The sequence below is a fragment of the Rousettus aegyptiacus genome, unplaced genomic scaffold (assembly GCF_014176215.1).
Source record: "Rousettus aegyptiacus isolate mRouAeg1 unplaced genomic scaffold, mRouAeg1.p scaffold_m13_p_4, whole genome shotgun sequence".
Taxonomy (NCBI): domain Eukaryota; kingdom Metazoa; phylum Chordata; class Mammalia; order Chiroptera; family Pteropodidae; genus Rousettus; species Rousettus aegyptiacus.
Window position 1 is genome coordinate 78292805 of NW_023416307.1, and position 22456 is coordinate 78315260.

Consider the following 22456-nt stretch of genomic DNA (forward strand, 5'->3'; position numbering starts at 1 on the left):
TCAAAAACAGAGTCCCATATATAAGGAGTGCAGTTAGCATTAATGCAATGGCTAGGTGGGGAGCCAGAGGAGAGAAAGAGAAATCAGGGGGATCACTTTATAAACTAGTAAATATCTAACCAATGTACTGTATACTTGAAACAAATAATAAAATTAAATTTTAAAAAATATTGGAAAATTTAATTAACTATTGATTGTAACATAAAAGAATAACCAATTTCGAGGCCAAAAAAGATAAAACTAAAATACTTGTGAATAATAATAGATTGCTAGTGAAGGGGGAGGAAGAAGGTAAAGATAGGATCCTTCCTTGCTTTAGGGAAAAGATAAGGAATAACTTTATATATCATAGGAAAAAAACATGCAGTCAAGCAATAAATAATAAAGAGGAAAAGTAAAGAAAAATTTAGAAATGCATAATAATAAAAAGTAAAAAATAAACAGAAAGATTGAATTTTTGCTCACTCAGAACAGTGGCTACATCTAGCGAAGAAGGGAAATCAGAAAACAGGCAGTTAAGTGGGGATTCAAATTATATCTTAACTTTTCAACATGAGATATATAGTAAATAACCCAGAATGTTAATAGATGTGGGTGGTAGGTACACAGGTATTTATCATATTATTCTCTGTACTTTTCTGAATGACTGAAATATTGCAAAATGTAAAATAAGACCAAGGAAATATTTTTTAATTATCTCAGTGTAAATTAATCAATTCCTCCCTTGTCTAGCCCTGCTACTAAAGTTTAAGAGATATGAAGTATTTTCCTAGAGTTGATATAATAGAGATCCCTGAAAAACAAATTTTCTTAAAAATTCAAATAAAATGAAACAGAAATGGAAAAAAAAGAAGTACAAATTGGTAGTTATACAATAGTCATAGAGATATAAAATATAGCATAAGAAATATAATCAATGATATTATAACTATGTACGATGTCAAAGATGTACTAGATTTATTAGGATGATCATTTTGTCAGTTATATAGATGTCTAATCACTATGTTGTATACCTGAAAGTAATATCATAATGTATGCTAACTATAACTGAAAAATACAAAATATATAATAAAATTAATTTAAAGAAGGGAATAGGCATAGTGATTAAGCTGATGGCCTTTAGGTTTCAAAAGCCCAAATAAAATTGTGATGCTAAAAATTTATTAATATATAAAAACTTTTTTTCTTAAGTGTTATTTCATTTATCTTACAAATTTAGAAAGAAGCACAATTACTATCAAGAGATAGATTAGTAGACAAATATTGTTATTTTCTTACTCAAAATTTTAAAAGCTTTATGAAGTTAGAAAGTAAGGACATTTCCTATTCTATTTGAATGATTCAGGATCTGAATCAAAGTAATGATATCGATCTAGTGGAATGGATTGTCTATATCCTTAACAATTGTAGAAAAGAGAAAATTGCTGTGGTAAAGCTACTATTAAATCATTTGATGGACAATTTTGAAAGCACAAGCTCTTAAAGCATTTAGTGTCAGTGGTTCAAAAATATCCATCATTAAGAGTTTTTTAGATAAATAAAAACAAATTTTGAATCAAATATTTTACCAAACCAAGCAGAAAACCCTTACCTCTTCTGTAATCAAAGAAAATACCACTGGAATTTAAGGTTATATAAAAGTAAGATCTAACTTGTTATAAATGATAACCAAATTGATAAATAAGAGAAGCAACCATAACTTAACACCTAATATTAGCTTACTGCATCATTCCACATTATATAATATATTGCGTAAAGAAAGAGTTTTAACGTAAAGTAATAATCATTTACATTGCTTATGGCATTATGTGGATCTTTGGTTGAAAGAGAAATGCTAACTTGATAATTTTATTTGTCCACAAAAAGAATTTTATATGAATATTTCTTAAGGATTCATCTACTAAACTTTATATAGATCCTAAAACATGCAATGTACTATAATATTACCCATTTCTATCTATTGTTTCACTAGAATTGTTACATCGTAACATTATAACATTACACAGTATAACACCTAAAGCTCAGGTGTTTTTCACAAATGGTGTTGCTGAGTGTTCCTATATACTTAGGAAAGCCAGCTCCTTAGAGCAGAGATGACCTTTATATTGTTCCCTGGTTTATCCATGATTGTAGAATACCACTTTGTACTAAATTAAATATTTGTTGAGTAAATGAATAAGTAATGGCTTTTGTAATTTTTTTCCCAACTACTAGTTAGGACCACTAATGTGTTATAAAATCAAATTTATTTGTCATAGCTTTTTTCTTTTTAATAATAGTAAACATTGATCAAATACTTGGTAAGTAATATAAATTATTATAAATTCTCCATATACACTGGTTTATTGAATTACTTTATATGGCATACAAGGAAAGTCCTGTTGTTGACCCATTATAGAATATGAAGTCGAGGCTCAGAGAAGTTTCTTAACACAGTTACACAAACATAAATCACCTTAGGCAGTTGGATCTTCTCTTCCCCGATCTTAATCACACTTCAGTAAATTGGTGTTCTCTGTTCTCTCTTAGACTGCACTACGGATTGGTGCTTTGTAGTATGTTCTGTGTCCTCTGTTCTTCAAAATCAACTGTTTCTCCATCTGGATGAATCGGAAGCTGGCCCAAGATTTGCCTTCGTGTCTGTCTATATGATCTGGAAGTTTTAAAACCTACCTGGCAATATTACTGACTTCTATGCATAAGTTGTCTTCCCATCAATCCATCCGCATGTCTTTTTCTTTCTTTTCTTCTTCTTCTTCTTCTTCTTCTTCTTCTTCTTCTTCTTCTTCTTCTTCTTCTTCTTCTTCTTCTTCTTCTTCTTCTTCTTCTTCTTCTTCTTCTTCTTCTTCTTCTTCTTCTTCTTCTCCTTCTTCTTCTTCCTCTTCCTCTTCCTCTTCCTCTTCCTCTTCTTCTTCAACACTCACATCCATCTCCCTCTCATATCTTTTTTCCTCTTTGACAGATGAAAATATTATTTTGGGTGAAAGTAGTTAAAAGGTACAAACTTCCAGTTATAAGATTAGTAAGTTCTGGGGAGGTTCTATACAGTGTGGTAACTATAGTTAATAATACTGTATTATGTATTTAAAGTTGCTAAGAGAGTAGATCTTAAAAGTTTTCATCACAAGAAAAAAATGTAGTTATGTGAAGTAAGACATTTTATGAAGATTATGGTAATCATTTTGCAATATATACATATAACAAATTAGTACGTCGTACATCTTAAACTAATACAAGGTTACATGCCAATTATATCTCAATAAAACTGAAAATATATTTAAAATAAAATACAATCTCTTATCTTATTCATTACAGTATATCCTTCTCATGGATATATATACCTCTCTCTATGACTAACACAAAATATCCCCATGGCAAATTTTTATCAAGGGGAATTTTGAAATGTTTAAGTATTTTGCAGATGAAAGAGTTGTGATTCTTTGCTTTATAGCAATCTTCTTGCATAAAGGTTTCTGAACAAAAGAATTTATTTAGCAAAGTTATGAAGAGCTCTTGGTACTTACATTAACACTAATATTATGTAACAACTCATCTTTATGAAGACTCTTTGGAGTTTAATCTAAAATAGTGGTCCTCAACTGGGTCAATTTTTCCTCCCAAGAATATCTGGCAGTATCTGGAGACATGTTTGTTTGTTACAGTTTTGAGGAGAGGTAGGGGGAATATCATTGACATTTAGTGGGTAGAGGCCAGGAATGCTGCTAAATATCCTACAATGCACAAGACAGACTCTGCACAACAAAGACTATCTAGTCCCAAAAGTCACTAGTGCCCTCCTCTGAAATATTTACATTTACTCTATCCATCACCTATCTATCTCTTCCTTGTTCTAAGAAATTGACAAGTATTTGAGAACTGTAAAATTGTGTTCAACTTATATGGGATGCTTGATCTTTTCTCATATCTCAGTTTACTTATGTAATGAGGAAGTGCTGAATACTCTGAGTAATACCATTATGATACTTTCCTGAGATAAAAAGCTATAAACCAAACTCCAACCATACCTCAAGGTCTACCACTTTTTATTAGGAGTAATGGGTTTTTACACTAAAAGTCAACCAGAACTATTTCATCTGCAGCATTACCTTCTCTTCATTTTCTCTGTTTAAAACTGACTTTTCTAAGATGTCCAATCTATTTTCCCTGTTTGTAATTTGGCAGTAAAACTCTAACCTCACTTTCCTTTTAACTCACAACGTTCTTTACATAATACTCAAAACCATAAGGTACTTTTTTTTGACACTGCTAAATTCTTTTTAATTCTAGTAAAACATTACTTTTGTGATGATCATTTATTTATTCAGCAAATATATATAATTAATGTATGTACAAGACACATTACTACTATTATTCAAGTACTATACACCCATATGAATTTTGTTCCCATCAGAAGACAAATTATGTATCATTCAAACTAATGCAACGTTTAAAAATATAAGCAATGTAGTGCTCTGATGAAGTATTATGACAATTATTTAGAAAGAGATTACACATTTGTGTAAGAAACAAAGAAATTCACCTAGAGAAGTAGCACTTAAAAACTCATAGAAAACATAATATTTGAATGGCACTTTTTCTAGAGGAAAAGAATAAAAGGGCATTCAAGAAGTTGAACGAAGTGTTGATGTAGAGAAGAATGTGTGCTATTTAGGAGGCATCTAGAAATACTGTAAAGTGTAGGGCACCTTATCTTAAAAGCTGTGCTGACAGCAGCATTATAGGGGTTATATTTTCAAAGCCTTGAATATCAGGCTGAAGAATTTGAACATTAAATTAAAGGCAATAAGAAATTATCTTAAGTTTCTTAAGTGAGTATAAGGCTCAGAATCAAGTTTTAGAAAGATATTTAGCTGTGTGTAAAACTGAATGGAACAGGGAGCAATTAAAACAAAACATCTCTATTATAAAGCTTAGCTACAGAGATCTGGAGAAGAAAAGGTAGCGGTAAAAACATATGTAATAAATGCCTCCGTATTTTTTGTTTGTATTCAAATTTATAAATTTCTACAATTGTAGTTCCGTAGAACATTATTTTAAATGCATATTATTTATATCCCATTTATTTCTTTACTTACATTTTAGTTTAAAATAATTGTTTCTTATATGTGGGATAAAAACCTCAAAGTAACAAATGAACAGGACAAATAAGCAGAGACTTATGGACATGGACAATAGACTAGTGGTTACCAGAGGGTAGGGGGAAGGGGGGAAGTAGATGGGGTAAAAGAGTCAAATATGTGGTGACAGAAAGAAATCTAACTATGAGTGGTAAGCATGCAATGTAATGTCTATATATGCCTTACTATTCAATTGTATGCCTGAAGCTTACTGCATTTCATTAACCAATGTCACCATAAAAAAAATTGTTTCTCAAATGTTTTATTCTAGTTATTAGAATAACTATAAAATATTTAGCAATAAAGATATATTTAATTTAGAAATTTATAATTAAAACAATGAAATAAATCAAATTTAGAATTTTATCAAATAAAACTCTCCTGTACTATTGACCTGATATGGTGGCATAAAATGCAGTTTTGATTTGATAATGTTGATAGAATTAGTTGTGCTTTGGAGAGAAGACAGAAATTCAACTAGTTGATAGCTTCAACACCGGAGAAGGAGTACTTAGGAAAAGGCATCAAGAAGACCACTTGTCAAACTTCGTCACTAGATAGGATGTTTTAACACTTTGGAAAGCTCATTAAAAAAAAAAAAAAAAAAAGGCTCCAGAGCATTATTTAAAGAGCACAATAAGAGATCAGAATTCATTGTGTTTCTAAACATTTTCAAGCTGCTTATATTTTTGATGCTATTTTAAAGAAACATTCATGAAATGCATTCCTTGTGGACATACAAAGAGAAGAGAGCCAAGGAATGGTTACCAGAAGGGAGGCGATAGGGGGATGGGTGGAAAGGGGAAGGAGAATATAGTCAATAACACTGTGAAGAGTTTATGACAGGTGATCACTAGAATTGGTGGGGTGATCACATCGTAGGGTATAAAAATGTGAAATCACCATATTGAACACCTGAAATTAATAATAAGCAATATAGGATTGTATACCAACTATACTTACACACCTAAATAAAAAAATAGTAAACACAGAGATGTAAAGTACAGTATAGGAAATATAGTCAGTAATATTGTAATAACTATGTATAGTGCCAGGTGGATCACTTTGTAAATTATATAAATGTCTAACCAGGGTGTTATACACCCAAAACTAATATAAAATAATATTAAATGCCACCTCTGATTAAAAAATAAAAATTGAAAAAAATAATAAACAATGAAATGAACACATTAATACAAAGTTGTTTTAGGTTTTATAAATCTGCCATGGGATGGCCTAAGTATTCAATGTTTATTTAACAAAAACATACAACAATAATAGACAATGCATAGGTCAAGTCAAATGTGATAACGACATAAAACTATACAACTTGGTGTGAAAGTTTTTATATCATTTCCTATTAGTTAGTCAATTAAAAGATGTTTCTTTTTTTATTTCATACAATACTAATCTTTAAAATGACCCCTTTTACATATCATTTTGGTAAATATGAGTAAGTCCAAAATAGCCATCATCATTCATCATTCAGTCATCATCATCATCATCATCACAATAATAATAAAAATTAATTATAAAAATAATTTTTAAACTTAGTGGCATATTTTAAAACATACTTAAATTGAGAAAAGTCAAATAAAAAAGTAATTGTGTAATTTTAGTAGATAGTTTCCATGAAATTTCTACTTTAGAATGAGGACATTTTATTTTTAACTTTTATTAATGAAAAAAAAACTTTAAAAAATTGTTTTTATTTTCCTGATATCACCAAATTCAAGTTTGATAAAATCACAAAGAAAACAATGTCTTTTTACACTTTTTACCTATTTCATAGGTTCCCTGTTTGTATTTTTAAGCTTTCTCATTCTCTTTCGCAATGTATAGACCTTATAGAAAAGTATTTGCGAAATATCTTTGCTTCATAAGGAATAATATTTTACTTTCTAATAATAATAATGATAGTAATAAAAAGCCAAAAACTTATAACATATTATCTGATTTAATCCTTACACAAAATATGAAGCAGATCTATGTTCTAGGTAAATAAATTAAGGCTTAAAGTGACTAGCATGAAGTCACAAAGAGGAGCTTGGATTCTAACCTACACCTATCCAGCTTCAGAATTTGAACTTTTAAAAAAAAATGTACTATTGATTTTAAATGTCACGTTGTATTCTAACTATATTTTGTTTAAAAGTTTATATTTCATCCCAGAGATTGTGAGCCTGTATTTGGACAACAAACATTGTCGTCTTGTAAAAGCAGAGCCCATCCATATACAGGCACAGCTTACATATCGCCTCAAAAAAATTATGGACTTTGATCATCATTCACTAGTGTGTCAGCATTCTAGATTTGAATCAAAAACTAAATCACAAATTACAAAATCTTAGGCATCACAAAAGAAAACTCAAAAGGTATTTCAGAGGGCAGAATAAAACTTTCTTTAGTTCTGTAATAATTACTTAAATCACCAGCATTATTTTTAAAAATATAAATAAAACGTTCCCTCCTAAAAAGAAATGCAAGGTTAATTTTTAGTATAACATTAGAGTCCAATGGCCTCAATTTAAGTTTTTGAGTTTCTCTTTGAAATTTCTATTTAAAAAAAAAATATTTTATGATTTATATTTTTAATTAGAGGTGCTCCTATAAGAAAAGAGCAATTTTATTTAAAAAAAATAGATATACAATTATTCTGCCTTGCAATTATGACATGAAAACATCAAGCTCTTTAATAAATTTAAAATATATTATAGAATTAGAACGATGTAAAATCTGTCTACGTTGGCATTTTATGAATCACTTCACCATTCATTCATTCTTAGTTTACCAATTATCCCCAACTATGCTAAAAAGAATGACATAAAAAAGTGAAAATATGATAAAGTCATCTCAAATGGCGATGTTCAATATAGTAACAACTCATCACGTGCGGCTATTTAAATGTAAATGTATCAATCAAAAATAAATAAAATTTAAACTATAGTTCCTTAGTCATAAAATCCATGTTTCAAGTACTGAGTAGCCAGTCACATGTTGCTAGCTATTAGCTACTATTTTAGGACAGATATAGAACATTTCAATCATTGTAGAAAGCTCTGTGAGACAGTGCTGGTGTGGAAGATTTATACAAGAGTGATAGATTAATTCTATATAAGATGTATTTTGCCACACATCCACACACACACTTAAAATTTGGGTTCTTAGTTAACCATATTGGCAGTTCAATTCCATGGTATTAAATGCATTCTTAGAATACTCATTCTGAAAAAATGTTTTAATCTCCCTCTTGCATTTTTTATTTTCAATTACAATTGATTTTTTAATGTACTTTTGTCAGTGTCACATATAGAAAACAAATGTTCAGTTATTTTCGTCTTTTCTGTTTTGTGCAGATAGTTTTTTCTGTTAATGCAGATACATTATTCTTACTGAGAATTAAATAAAATCTGATTCATATAAACTATTCTTTTAAAAATTAAACAAATAAAAAGTTATTGTTTCCAAGAGAGCTGTATAAAAACAGAAAGATGAATGAGAATTTCCATTTATATTGTTTTCTTGCACTGCTCAGGTGCAAAGCATGCTGTTACCTATTATGTGAAATTCATGGGCATTTGTGGTTCACAGTGAAAAGTCTACATTTTCTTAAATTTCAAGTTAAAAAAAAAAAAAACTCTTCCATCATAGTAGTCAAAAATTTATGATTAATGTTTCATTTAAAAAATGAATGTTACTGTGACACATTTAATAGGCCGAGTCTTTCTAAATTATATATCATAGGGTTACAGAGTTAAAACATTAGCCCTAGAAATATAATTATTTTTGCTATTTTTTTCATTATGCTCCTTGACATTTGTTCATCACTTACTTTTTATTTACCTTAGAACTTGCTTTTCCACAATAGCACAGGATTTTAATTTCAGTTGTAGTTATAACTTTCCATTATGGTAAGAATATAATTTACATGTGTCACTTGCCACAGAAAACAATGACATCGTTTTTGTTCTGGGGGTTCAAAATGCTAAATATTTCTCTATTTGGGCCAATTTTTGCAATTATCCATAGAAATGTAGTAAAACAATGTGGAAATCGTAAATTTATGTCCCATAAATTCTAAACTAACAACCTTCTTTCTTTTCCGATTCTTACTATTTTTCTCTATTTGTATCAGAGGAAATTTCTACATCATGAATGTTGTGCATATGCACCTAGGTAGATCCATGATCTGCTGTTTCTGAAAATGACTATGGAGATGCTTTTGTCACTATTCTTCATGAAGACCACGCCCAATTTGCTCAATTTGCTCTAATTTTGATGTAGACTGTTCCTAGATGCCCTCTCTCCCCACTCTACTCCTCATTTCATCTCTGGGGAATGTTCTGCATCCCTAAAGGAACATTCAGCATTATCATTAGTTAGTTTTAATTAACTTCACATACTTGAATGATGGTATGCTAGATGCTAGAAAAAATAATTTAAACAGATCTAATCTCTGCCTTCTAGCCACTTACTTCTAGCCATGATTATATTAAACCATGATAGAATGAGTTATGATTTTTAATTGGCCAAGAAGTATAACATTTTTCATGTAAAACTTTCTAAAAAATTAGGCAATTCAATTGCCTTCCTCCATAAAGTTTGCTTAATAATGCATACTGAAATATGGTGAACAGCTAACAATGCCTGGGAAGTGTATATATAACAGTTCCATTTTGGACTCCCAAGAAAGTAAAAATGACTTTGGCATCTGACAATTGGCATCTGACAGCTAAGCCAAAATATTTTCAATTATTCCCTGGAATCTAAACAATAATCAGATGAAGCCACTGGGTGACTGTGGAGTAGAATAAAACAAAGGCAAATCTATTTCATGACCAGGTCAGAAATAAGATGGAGACCAGGACATTTAGCAACCACAAAAAATTAGCATCATTAACCACTGCATCTTTATAGTAGCAAATCTAGTCCTGCTCAAATGTTTTTGCTTTCTAGGTAAAAGTTACCGACATATTTGTTATTAGGTTGTCCCTAATTCTGACAGCTCCAATTCAGAGCACTCTTTAGAGTATTCAAGATAAGCCCCAAAATAATAACAACACTGCTAATTCTTTCTTACCCACACTCAGAGATTCATCTGGTATGCCTTCTGCTTTGCCATAGCACACTAAATAAACCTTCTTCTTCTAGACTACTGGTAAGTATCTGATGATCTTTGGCTGGTGTTCTTCAACATTCCTTATGATTCAATTCTTATTATTTTCTTTATATGCTGAAAATTGCAGTTAAATTAGTAATCAAATATTATTTTTAAACAATTTTACTTGGCTTTATATATAAGTGAAAAAAAAGTTTAAATTAAGATGCTGATGATCTGGATTCTCTCAACGACTTTTCATATTTTGAAAGATAAGTTGATAAGTAGAAAAGGGAAAGTCCTACAGAATGAATATTTTTATCTCCCCAACATCCATATGTTGTAACTTAATCCCTAATGTGATATTAGGAAGTAGGGCCTAAGGAGGTCATGATTGAGGTTAGTGCCCTTATAAAAGAAAGACTAGAGGGCTCCTTAGCCCTTTCTGTCACATGTGGACATAGACAGATGATAGCCATCTATGAACGAGAAAGCAAGTCTTCACCAGACCCTGAATGTGCCTGAAACTAGATCTTGGATTTCTAGCCCCCAGAACTATGAGAAATAAATTTCTGTTCTTTATAAGCCACCCAGTCTATGGCAGTTTTTTTTTTAGAAAGGCCTGAACTAAGGCAGCAATAGACATCAATTGAAATTTTATTAAACGCCATGAACTTGACTTAAATTGTCTAGTTTGCTTCTCACGTAAATCAATTCTCTTTATTATATTAGAATCTTAAGTGGCTTCAATAATTGTCCCAAGCTTTTATTGCAAAGAAGTGGTAAAATTTGGAGATTATCCAAGTTTAGGCTATAAGATATGCTTGTTTCTGAGTCTGCTTCAATGAGAACAAGAATAAACTTAATGAAACTAATGTAATATAATTGAAAGTTTTAAAAATTATAATTTTAATAACTAGCAAAAAAAGAATTAGGCCACATGAGCAATAATTAAAAATCATAATCAGATTGATATTTTCTCTACCAAAAAAGAAAAATCTAGTATCCAATACTGTAATCTTTTCTCATAATCTCCTCTCTACTTTTCTCATAGTCCACTTCATTCTGGTCTCACTTATATCTTTGCTCTTCCTAGAAACATAGAAACAATAAAGCATGCTCTTACTTCATAGCCTTTATACTTGCTCCTCCCTCTCTTTGTGTGTAAGTGTATGTATAATATTCCACACATATAACACACACACACACACACACACACACAAACACACACTTTCTTTTACCCTTATTCCCACCTCTCCAATTGTATTTCTTATCACCACCACTGATTTATTCTTTTTCCATAGAACTTGCCACATAACATGCTGTATGTTTTATTTATTTATTTTGATTTTCTGTCATTCCTACCTAGAATAGATGCTATAAGGAAACTGGAATTTGTTTCTATTGGTGGTGGTGGTGGTGATTTTGACACTTGGAGACAATCTTGATTTGTTTTGTCGTTCTTCTTTTTTAGTTACTTACATAACACCAATGATCAAAACAATGCATGTTGCATCATAGGCACTCAGTAAGTTCTTGTTGAATAAATAAATGAAAAAAAATGTAATGAAGCATACTAGAAGACCAGTACTTAGATTTAACATTTTAGGATTTAATATAATTTTATATCTCACGCAAATTCTAAACTTAAGCTACAATTTACCACAGATAACAAAAGCAAAGAAATAACCTCTAATATTTAAAAAAAAGATCAAACAACCCCATTCAGAAATATAATTTCCCATTTTCTTTTTTTTCTTTTTACTTTATCTTATTTCAATTCATTCACTTTCATTTTGATAAATATTTATAGATTGCCTAGCCCAAGGACTTTGCTAACGAGTAAAAATGCCACAATCACAAGTCCACCATTTGCTAGTTGTGTGACTCTGCCAAGTAAATCAACCTCTAATTTTTGATGCCTTCACCTGTAAATTGTTGTTTAAGAGAGTAACTATTTGTCAGGTTTTATGTTGATGCCTTAAAATAAATAATATGACATGAAACAATACAAGTGAAACGTTTAGCACTGCCTTTGGTCTATTGGTGTTATCTAATTAACATTACTTTTATCACTTGTAAATAATAATGATGTTGACGAAAAAAAACATAATAGATATGTCCTTGAAGTCAGACAGACTTATCTCATAGGGAAGGAAAAAATAGTCTAAATTTCAAAGCATAGATTGAAAGCTTCATTTTCCATGTAACAAAGTTAATTTTATACAATAGAGCTCATCAATGCCCTTCTCAGATTCCCAACTCTCTCTGATTCTGAATTACCACTTTCTCACCCTCAACCCCATGTGCACACATATATCAAACCACCATTAGTAAGATACTTAGGAGTTTTAACTTTTTGATATATCCTTTATTCTTCTTTCTTGTTTATAATGGTATGCAGGCAAGCACTACTTTCCTTCGAATATGATCGATACTATTGAGGGGAGTTTTACTTCATTTTGCTGTAGATTTTGCCGCACATTTTCTGTAACTTCAAATAATTTTGAAATGATTTCAAATGTAGATGAAGAGATTTGATGTTTAGGTAAAGGAGGACAGAAGGAGGAATGTTTACTTACAGTGTATTTCTAGCACCTGCATTGCCACCTGAGGAGTGGCATTGAGGGATTCGTGGTCTACTCTGCAGATGACCGCCACGCCGTCGTCGCTCCGGTCCACTCGGAAGTCCAGTGTGCTACTGACAGTGAAAGTCTTGCGATTCGCATCCTCTTCTTTTAAATATTTTACATCTGAAAATGCAATATAAACTTTAAAATTCTGTGACATTCTCTTTTTAAATATGACAAGTTCCATTTACTCGAGTCGCCTTTTGGAAGCACATCTTCCCTTGGTTTACCAATTTTTTTTTAAGCAAATATTGATTAGTTTAACATTTAATCCATTTTAATTTGACAAAATAAAAATGACTACTTCAAAAATAAATTTTAAAAGTGAAATATAGAAATAACAGGGTGGAGCATAACACTTTTATTCCTTAAGTGCAAGATTTTTTTTTTATATACTCTACCTTGAAAAATCAAGCCATTTTACAATATTACTCTCCCATCTTTAAATTTCAGTTTTATTAAAGGATAATTCTCTGAGCCACAAGCATAGTTGGGAAGACCAAATTCACAACTATCCTGTTATGACTAAAAGAAAGTACAATATATTTGAGCTAACATTTTAACATGAACAATGTGAGGTGAACATAATTGCCAAAGAATATCTAAGATGTGAAAGTTGTCATTGTTGGTCAAAAAAATTAAGAAAAACTATCATCTGAATGAAAATACTTTCCTTAAAATCGGGATGCACTTATTGATATTTAAACTTAAACTTCACGATTCCGATTCATTATTAAATGGTGCATTTAGGGATTATTTGTTGTCTGTAGAAAAGAGGTTTAATAATATTTTCATTTAATTTGAAATTTCTCATCTAGAGTAGCAAAAAAGAGGGCAATTTTAATGAATTAGAAATCAAAATCAGACCGATGTTAAGATATCATTGTAACAAGATCTTAAATATAATTCAGGGAAAAGTCATTATGTTTTCTTATGCTTACATTTAAAATGAACAATGCTATTTTCAGAAAGAGTTCTTTTGCATAAAGTACATAAAATATTTTATTTTAGCAGGTATTAAATAATTTATTTTTAAAACATATTAACAACAAAATAATAATGTAAGCTCAGCTTCTCCATTTTTGTGCTTGACACAAAGATTTAACTTTGAAATAATATTGAATTTGATATATTTGATGGGTAGATATATTTGCATGGTCCATTGAATTTTACCTATTGCCAGAGAAGCATAATTAAAATAAAAATAAAATAAATATCAGTAAAGGATAAAACTAGCTAAATGTTCTGTTTTGTTTTTAAAAATATGTTTATGATTATGTTCACAAAATAGAAAAAATTACCTAATTAAGATTTTTACCACAAAAATATATTTTACCTAATTTAGTCAGTTTTCAGAGTAAAGATAATCTCTAAATTTGGAAGGTGGAAAGTGTATAAAAATCTTAATTATGTTTTTTAACTATAAATCAGACAAGATATGGGTTTTCCATAAACATGTGTCTTATGAAATATCTCCTCTTTGCTAACCAAAGTCATTTCTGAGATATTTACATTTGGAAATTAGTTTCGACCTTAGTTAAAAAAAAAAATTAAAGTAAAAGATAAAATGATCTCCCTTTTTAGTCAAAATCTGTTGGAGTATGTACAGATGCATTTAGAATTCTTCGCTACATTAAAAAAATTCTGAGACTCTAACTTTTCAATGTTCATAGATTTATACAAAATGTCACATCAATTTTTAATTTTATACTTTTTCCTGTAAATCTATGTTTGATGTTTTCTTGTTCATATCTCTAAGTAGTAGCATTGTTGAGAAAATTTAGATCTCTTGACAAACCACTTTTACAATTGTTTTAAAATATATGAAAAATTATTCCAAAATATTTCTACTAATTGTTTAATTTTAATAACAGCTGTGTTTTAAGAACCCACACATCTGCTTTATTTAGCTATTTTTATTTTCTTTACAAAAGTATCATTTAATGTAATAGTAATTGGACTCATATTTCTGATAGCAATTGTATACAACAAAATATTAAAGAACATCATTCAAATACAGTAAATGAAAGTATAGTTTGTTTCTTTCAATATTAGTTTATGTGGCATCTTGTATGGTTACTCGAAGGCATAAAAGAAAGAGGAAAAATCATTGAAAAAGAGTCAATCATCATATCTTCTCCCATATTTTATGCTGACCACTTTCTCTCCAGACAGTAAATAGTACTTAAAAGTTCCTCTATTTTTACTTTCTAGTTTCATAAAATAACTGATGCATTACACTGTTATAGAATCAATAGAAACATTTTAAATATTGTACAGTTAATTCACCAATTCTTGTTTCATGTTCTGTCTTGTGTTAGAGAATTTCCTTTTCTTCTTTGTCATGTTACTACTTTACATTGTGATCTAGAGCAACATTTCTAAAACTGGAATGTTCATACTAATCATCTTGGATCTTATTAAAATGTAGGTTCTAATTTACATATGTTGTGAGGTGGAGCCTAAAAGTCTACTGCTGGCCCCTGAACCATATTTTAGGGAACAAGGGTGTAGTAGATACATCAACACCAGAGATATAACCAAAGGTAAAGAGAGAGTATTGAAATATTGGGACTTATTCTACACACCTACTTTCCTTTCTTCCTTCCTTTCCTCTTTCCTTGCTTCCTTCCTTTCTTCCCTCCCTTTTTTTTTATTCCTCCATTTTTCCTTCTTTTCCTCTCTCCTTTTCTCCTCATCTCTCATTTTTTCTCTCTTCTCTTTTCCTAAGCTTCCATTCTACCTTTGCTATTTTTAAATATACATTTTTTATTTTTCTTACATTTTTCAAACTATGAATGTCATATATAATGCATTGGTGCAGTGACTAGCAAAAGCCGAAGGCAAATAAAAAAATAGAAGAATTCGTAGGATTACTTTCCTTCATAACTCTGCAGCAATCTCTTTACCTTTCTCTAAAAATGATTCTGAACATTTAAGTACTTGTTATCAAATAATCAGAATAGTGTTTGCATTTGGTAGATGGTGGTTGAAAATTGTCTAATTATATTATTGTATTTACATTATATATATTAGAAGTTTTCTATATTAAAAATGTTGTTTTAATCTCTCTAGAAAAATGTCTTAAGTATACTTCTTAACAAACATTATTTCCTAAACATGTGTTGGTGAATCTCAAAAATATATACCAGTTTTGACAGAGGAAAGATGGTAGAGTAGGTGAACACTATGCTTGCCTCCTCTCAAATCACAACTAAACTACAGAACTGCCACTACTGGGAGTCACCTGAAGTCTAGGTGAACAGATGTCCTACAACTGAGGACTCATAGAAGATGGCACCTCAAGACTGGTAGGAGGGGCAAAGACGAGGGTGGGTAGCTGTCTCCACACCTTAGTGTGGTAGTTGAGAACTCGGAGGGGTAGCTTGGCTGAGGAGGTCCCCCAGAGGAGCAAAGTATTTCAGCTCCACACCATGATCCTGAGCCTAGGGTTTCAGTGCCGGAAAGAGAAGTTCCCATAATTCTGGCTGTAAAAATCAGCAGAGATTGTGGCTGAGTGAGATGAAGTGTGGCTGGAGTTGCAGATGTTACTTTTAAGATGCCATGCACAGGCTTATTCACTGACCTACTCACTTGATCTGAACTTCAGCATTGGAACAATTGCTCAAAAACACCAGGGACATACAGAGAGGAACCTAATTGGCTTCAGGGAAAGGACTGAAGGGGCAGCTTTCTCCCAGATGGAAGCACTAATAGAATCCATTGTTTCTTTACTGAGCCTTCTCCTATCTATGCATGCAGGCCACTGCCATATCTGAGTCTCCATCAACCTGACTAACACTGGTTGCCCCAACTAGTGATTCCTAAAGACCCCATCCCACCTAACTCGAGTGTGCAGACCTACCCAAGACACTTCAAGTGGTTTTTCCATACAAATGGCCTGTCTTGGCTCATACTGCAGACTTTCCTAAAATCTCTCAAAGACACATGAAAACCAACAAACAGCATCTTGCCTCAGTATTCCCTATACCACTTGTTGAGCAGCCCCTAGCTTGGCACTATCAGAAGCTAAATTTGGTTCATGGGTTGGTCTCTTGAGGCATCTCCAAGCCCAGTGCTGGTGATGGCCATTTGTGGATTGCTTGGTAACTCATGTCACCAAGGGCAAGGAACAGGCCGTGGCTGTCTCGGCCTGAGGCTGTATCCCTCCCTGGAGTCCCCAAACATGGCATGCACAATAGCAGGTTTCTATAGAGCTGTAGCACCACCCAGGGCTGCATCCAAGGATGACACACCTGAAGGGAAAACTGGGCAAGCACCAGAGTCCTGCTAAAGTGAATCCCACTCCTTAGGATCAGCCCCTCACCAGCCAGTCTTCATAACCAATCAGCCCAAGGGAAAATCCACCCCCCCCCCCAAGACACGAAAACAGTAACAAAGGCTCAACTTCAACAGGACGACACACACAATCCACACAAGAGACACATCTGGAGTGCCTGGTTCAGGTGACCAGAAAAGATTGTGTCACTGGGCCTAACAGGACACCCACTACATAAAGATACTCTACTGTGACCAGGAGATATAGAAGCCCTTCTTAATACATAGAAACAAACACAGGGAGGCAGCCAAATGGAGATACACCCAAACAAAAGAGTAGAACAAAGCTTCAGAAAAAGAACTCAACAAAAACGGAGAAACCAATCTACCAGATACACAGTTCAAAACACTGGTTCTAAGGATGCTCAATGAACTTAGGAGAAAAAAATAGACAATCTCAGTGAGGACTTTAATAAAGAGATAAAAAACATTAAAATGGAGATTGAAAACATAAAAGAGGACCAGCCAAAAGTGAAGAATACAATAACTGAAATGAAGAATACATTGATGGGAATCAATAGTATAATAGACAAAGTAGAAATCTGAATCAGCAATTTAGAAGATAAAGTAGGAGAAAACACTCAATCAAAATAGCAACAAGACAAAAGAATTTCTCCAAATTAGGATAGTTTAACAGGTCTCTGGGACAACATCAAGTGTACCAACATTTCATTATAGGGGTACCAAAAGGAGAAGAATGAAAACAAAGAATTAAAAACTTATTTGAATAAATAATGATGGAAAACTTCTGTAACCTGGTGAAAGAAATAGACATACAAGCCCAGAAAGTTCAGAGATTCCCCCAAAAGATGAGCCCATTAGGTCCACATCATACTTAAAGTGCCAAAGGTGAAATACAAAGAGAGAATCTTAAAAGCAGCAAGAGAAAAGCAGTTTTTACCTATAACGGAGCTCCCATTAGATTGTCAGCTGATTTCTCAATAGAAACTTTGCAAGCCAGAAGGGATTGGCACAAAATCTTCCAAGTGATGAAAATCCAAGACCTACAACCAAGATTACTCTATCCAGCAAAGCCATCATTTAGAATAGAAAGACAAAAAGCTTTCCAGATAAGAAAAAGCTAAAGGATTTCATCACCATCAAGCCAGTTTTACAGAAAATGTTGGACAAATTTCTTTTTTAAAAAGGAAAAAATATATGAATAATAAAATGAAAATAACTATATATATCTAGTAACTATATATATATATATATATATATATATATATATATAGTTATTTTAAATGTAAATAGGCTAAATGTTCCAGTCAAAAGACAGGGTGGCTAAATGGATAAAAAACAAGATCCTTTCATATGCTTCCTACATTTCAGATTAAAAAATACACACAGACTGAAAGTAAAGAGAAGGAAAAAGATATTTCATGAAAATATAAACAAACAAACAAAAACCTGAGGTAGCAATACTCATACTAGAATATTAGACTTTCAAACAAAAGCCATAACAGAGACAGCGAAGGACTTCTGGGTATTTATTCGAACAAATTCAAAACACTACTCTAAAGGGACATGAGAACTCATATGTTTATCACAGCATTATTTACAATAGCCAAGATATGGAGATAAGCTTAGTTTACATCAATAGATTCATGGATAAAGAGGTGGTACATATATACAATAGAATAGTACTCAACCACAAAAAATTACATCTTGCCACCTGCAACAGTATGGATGGACCTAGAGGGTATTGTGTTGAGTGGAATAGTCAGACAAAGAAAGACAAATATCATATGATTTCACATGTACATGGAATCTAAACAACAACATAAACAAGGAAACAAAACAGAAACAAACTCATAGATGCAGAGAACATTTGATAGTTGCCAGATAGGAGAAGGGTTGGGGGAAGGGTAAATGAAAAAGGGAGAGGGATTAAGAAGTACGAATTGGTAGTTACAAAGTAGTCATGGGAATGTAAATTAGAGCGTAAAGAATATAGTCAATAATATTGAAATAACTATGTATGGTGTCAGATAGGTAATAAATTTATTAGGATGATCACTTTGTAAATTATATAAATGTCTAATCACCATTTTGTACAACTGAAACTAATATAATATTGTATGCCAACTGTAAATTAAAAAATTAAAATAAAATAAAATGAAATATACATATATAGCTACACAAACCTAAATACCAGTTTTGATATTATGCATCTTTATGTGACTTGGATTGTGAAATAGCGATCTGCTGATATTAAAGGTTTTTTATTGTTTATCTCATCAAGAGCAATAGGGGGAGAAAAATGGCAGATGTAAGTGTGAGTTAGACTGCTGGAGCCTCCTTAATCAATAAGTTTAAAAGTCCTAAGTCAGTTTAGCCAAAGAATAAAAAAAGGTCTTCTGAACTTCTTTACATCCAAATCTTTTTATAAAATTTCATATTTTAACAGACATCTCCACATTTATTTTCCAAGATTTATAATATTAGGTCACTTGCCTCTATAAATTTATACTTTTTGTCCACTTTTGGACTAGATTTTTAGAAAGATAATTCTCTAAAGTGAAGTCCTCAGGAAGCTGCCTTGTTTTCACAATTCTCCTAATCACTCTGAGCATTGCAATATGAACTATTCTGATATTTTTGCTCCCTTCACTTTTGTAATTTTACAAACAGACCTAGAAAGAGATAGTCTCTCTCTCTCTTTTTTGGGGGGAGGGGTAAAAAAATTTAAATTTATTTATTTATTTAAATTAGTTTCAAGTATACAGTACATTGGTTAGACATCTATGTAGTTCATAAAATGATCCCTCCCACCAGTTGCTCCCTCCTTCCCCTGGTCCTCCATCTAGCCAACATATTAATGCTAAGTGCGTTTCTTATGCTGTGCTCCCCATCATCATGACCATCTATCAACAACTAATTTGTATTTTTTTAATGCTTCACTCCATTCTTCCAGTCCTTTAAATCCCCTTCCCTCCATCTGTCAGCAAATTGTCCACTATATTTGTGAGTCTGTTTTTGATTAGCTTGTTCTTTTTGTTTCTTAGATTCTGAATAAAAGTCAAATTATATGGTATTTTTTTTTCTCCATCATTTTTATAAAGGAAAATCCTGTCCTGTATTCTGTGGTAGCCCCCTGGATCAGACTTGTACCTAAAGTGGGCCAGTCTCCTTTTTAGTCCATGATAAGGTCATTAGACCAACATGGAAATAAGACAGGACTTAAAAACAGTTTCTGCCTTGTTCCCAGTACTGAAAGGGCTATACGATCTCATCATCTGGGAAAATCTCTCTCTTAAAAATCATGTAGAATATAATTACTTCTTTTGACCTATTTGGGTCTTCCATTCTCTGGCTATCCACCACTATCACTGAAGGGTCTCAGTGCGTACCCCAGATATTGATGTATATAGAGAATTTTAATTTTACTATTATTTTCAGAGTCAGGGGTTTTAAATGCATTTTTTTTTTTGATAGATCAGATGGTAATTTTAGTAGAAAAATTCAAAGAATTTATTCTGAATCCATTCTGCTGTTATTAATGTTATTTTGATTGTTTGACACCATTTTCAGTAAGCTGGCTGTATGTCCCATTACCATAGAGAAGAGGAATTGTAAGCATTGTATGAGATAAATTGGCTTTATCATCAAAAAATTTGGAGTGACCATATTAGATAGCTGGGTATGCTACTAAGTTACTGCTTAAAAGTTCTATAAATCAAAATTTTTAGAACAAAATACATCATTTTTAGAAGATAACCAATTATCTCACGATTTCTTTTTTTTTATTGACATAAAGTAACTATAACTGGTTAACTCACTCAATAACTTAGATGCATGTTTTAAAACCAGTTTGTATTAGAAGAAATGTCAGTATTTTTTTTTCCTTAAGGTTAAGTGTTCAAACGTATTTTACAAAGTATTTTTCTTTAATAATGAAGGCAAGGATCTCATTTTATATTTGTTTTAAACTTTCTCCAGATTAAACATATTAAAGCAAAGTCTTACATGATAGAACTTTAAACTCTCGTAACCACTATCACTTTGTCACGGGAGAGGATTGCAAAATAAATTCTTGAGGCAAATCCCATCATTGCCCACTAATACTCCTTCATACGACTCCAGTGTGAAAGGGGTATATTTTTTAAAATCCTCATTATACTCCTCTTTTATATCGGGTGCCAGTCATATTGCTATTTTTTCAAGCTACGGCTCTACCATTAACTGGCAACATAGACTATTTTACTTGCAAAGAATTTTCCTGAAACTCAGTTTTTGTTAATAGATTTCAAAAGCTTAGATGACCAAAATAATAACATTTATGGAGCATTAATAAAGAGGAGGTATCACATTTATTTAAATATCCTAAAAACTCTTCCTCTCTTGATTTATTCAGATAAGCAGAATGTTATACTTTTTGTAAAGTTTTTCTTAAGTGTTATTCCACAGGTCTGCATTCAAAGGTACTATAACATCCTGCTGTATGAATCTTGCTGTATATAACCTAGAACAAACTCAATTTAACATGTATGCATACACACTCTGAAACACATGGGCTCAGAGAGAAACTCTCTCCTGACTGTCAGTACCAGGAAACATTGACCTCTTTTGCACAGTTGGCTTGTGGACATAATAATTAATTGATCCTGTTTCTTTCTTTGAGGTAGCTGAAAAGTACTAATATTAGTTTGTGATTTATCATCGGCAAATGAAAAAGGCCTTATGAAAATAATTTGCTTACTGATTTCACTTTAGTTTCATCATATTTTCTACACTAATCTGGCTGCTGCTCTGTATTTGATGACATTACTTTCATACTAATCAGTGATTTTTGTATTTACACAGATCGTTACAGAACCAAATAAATTATAAGAGTTACATTCACTCAAAAACCCTGGAACCAGTTCAAAACAATATTTAAATATCTATTAAGATTTAATATTTTAGAATGCTAAGAACAGTATTGCTCAGTCTAGGAGAACAATCAGTAAGTAAAGAGTAGAGTCATTTTATTTGAACATTATGAAGGTAAAGTTTCACCTAAGTGATTGGTTAAGCCAACATTTAATTATCTATTTAGTTTTTTTGTGACTTAGAAGAATACTAAAAACTGGGTTGCCCAATCCAGGAGAACATCTGGTAAAGAAGAGAGTCGCCACTTTTAAAAATTATCAAAGTCTGAGACTGTTTTAACTCAAATGAGTCATTCATTCTGTATGTGAAAACCTTGAGCTCTTACCACGTGTTTGATACCATGCCAGATTCTGTATAAAAAGTTACATGAAGAAAGA

At 31.7% G+C, this 22456-nt stretch overlaps 1 protein-coding gene across 3 annotated transcripts in view; it reads right to left on the reverse strand.

Annotated features, from left to right (window-relative positions):
* Positions 1-22456, reverse strand: part of CADM2 (cell adhesion molecule 2) — a 986159-nt gene that overhangs the window by 120269 nt on the left and 843434 nt on the right. For all 3 annotated transcript variants that reach the window (XM_016152338.2, XM_016152337.2, XM_016152336.2), the window contains one exon: positions 12819-12989. In XM_016152338.2, coding sequence (XP_016007824.1) covers positions 12819-12989 — 171 coding nt within the window. The remainder of the gene's footprint in view (positions 1-12818; positions 12990-22456) is intronic.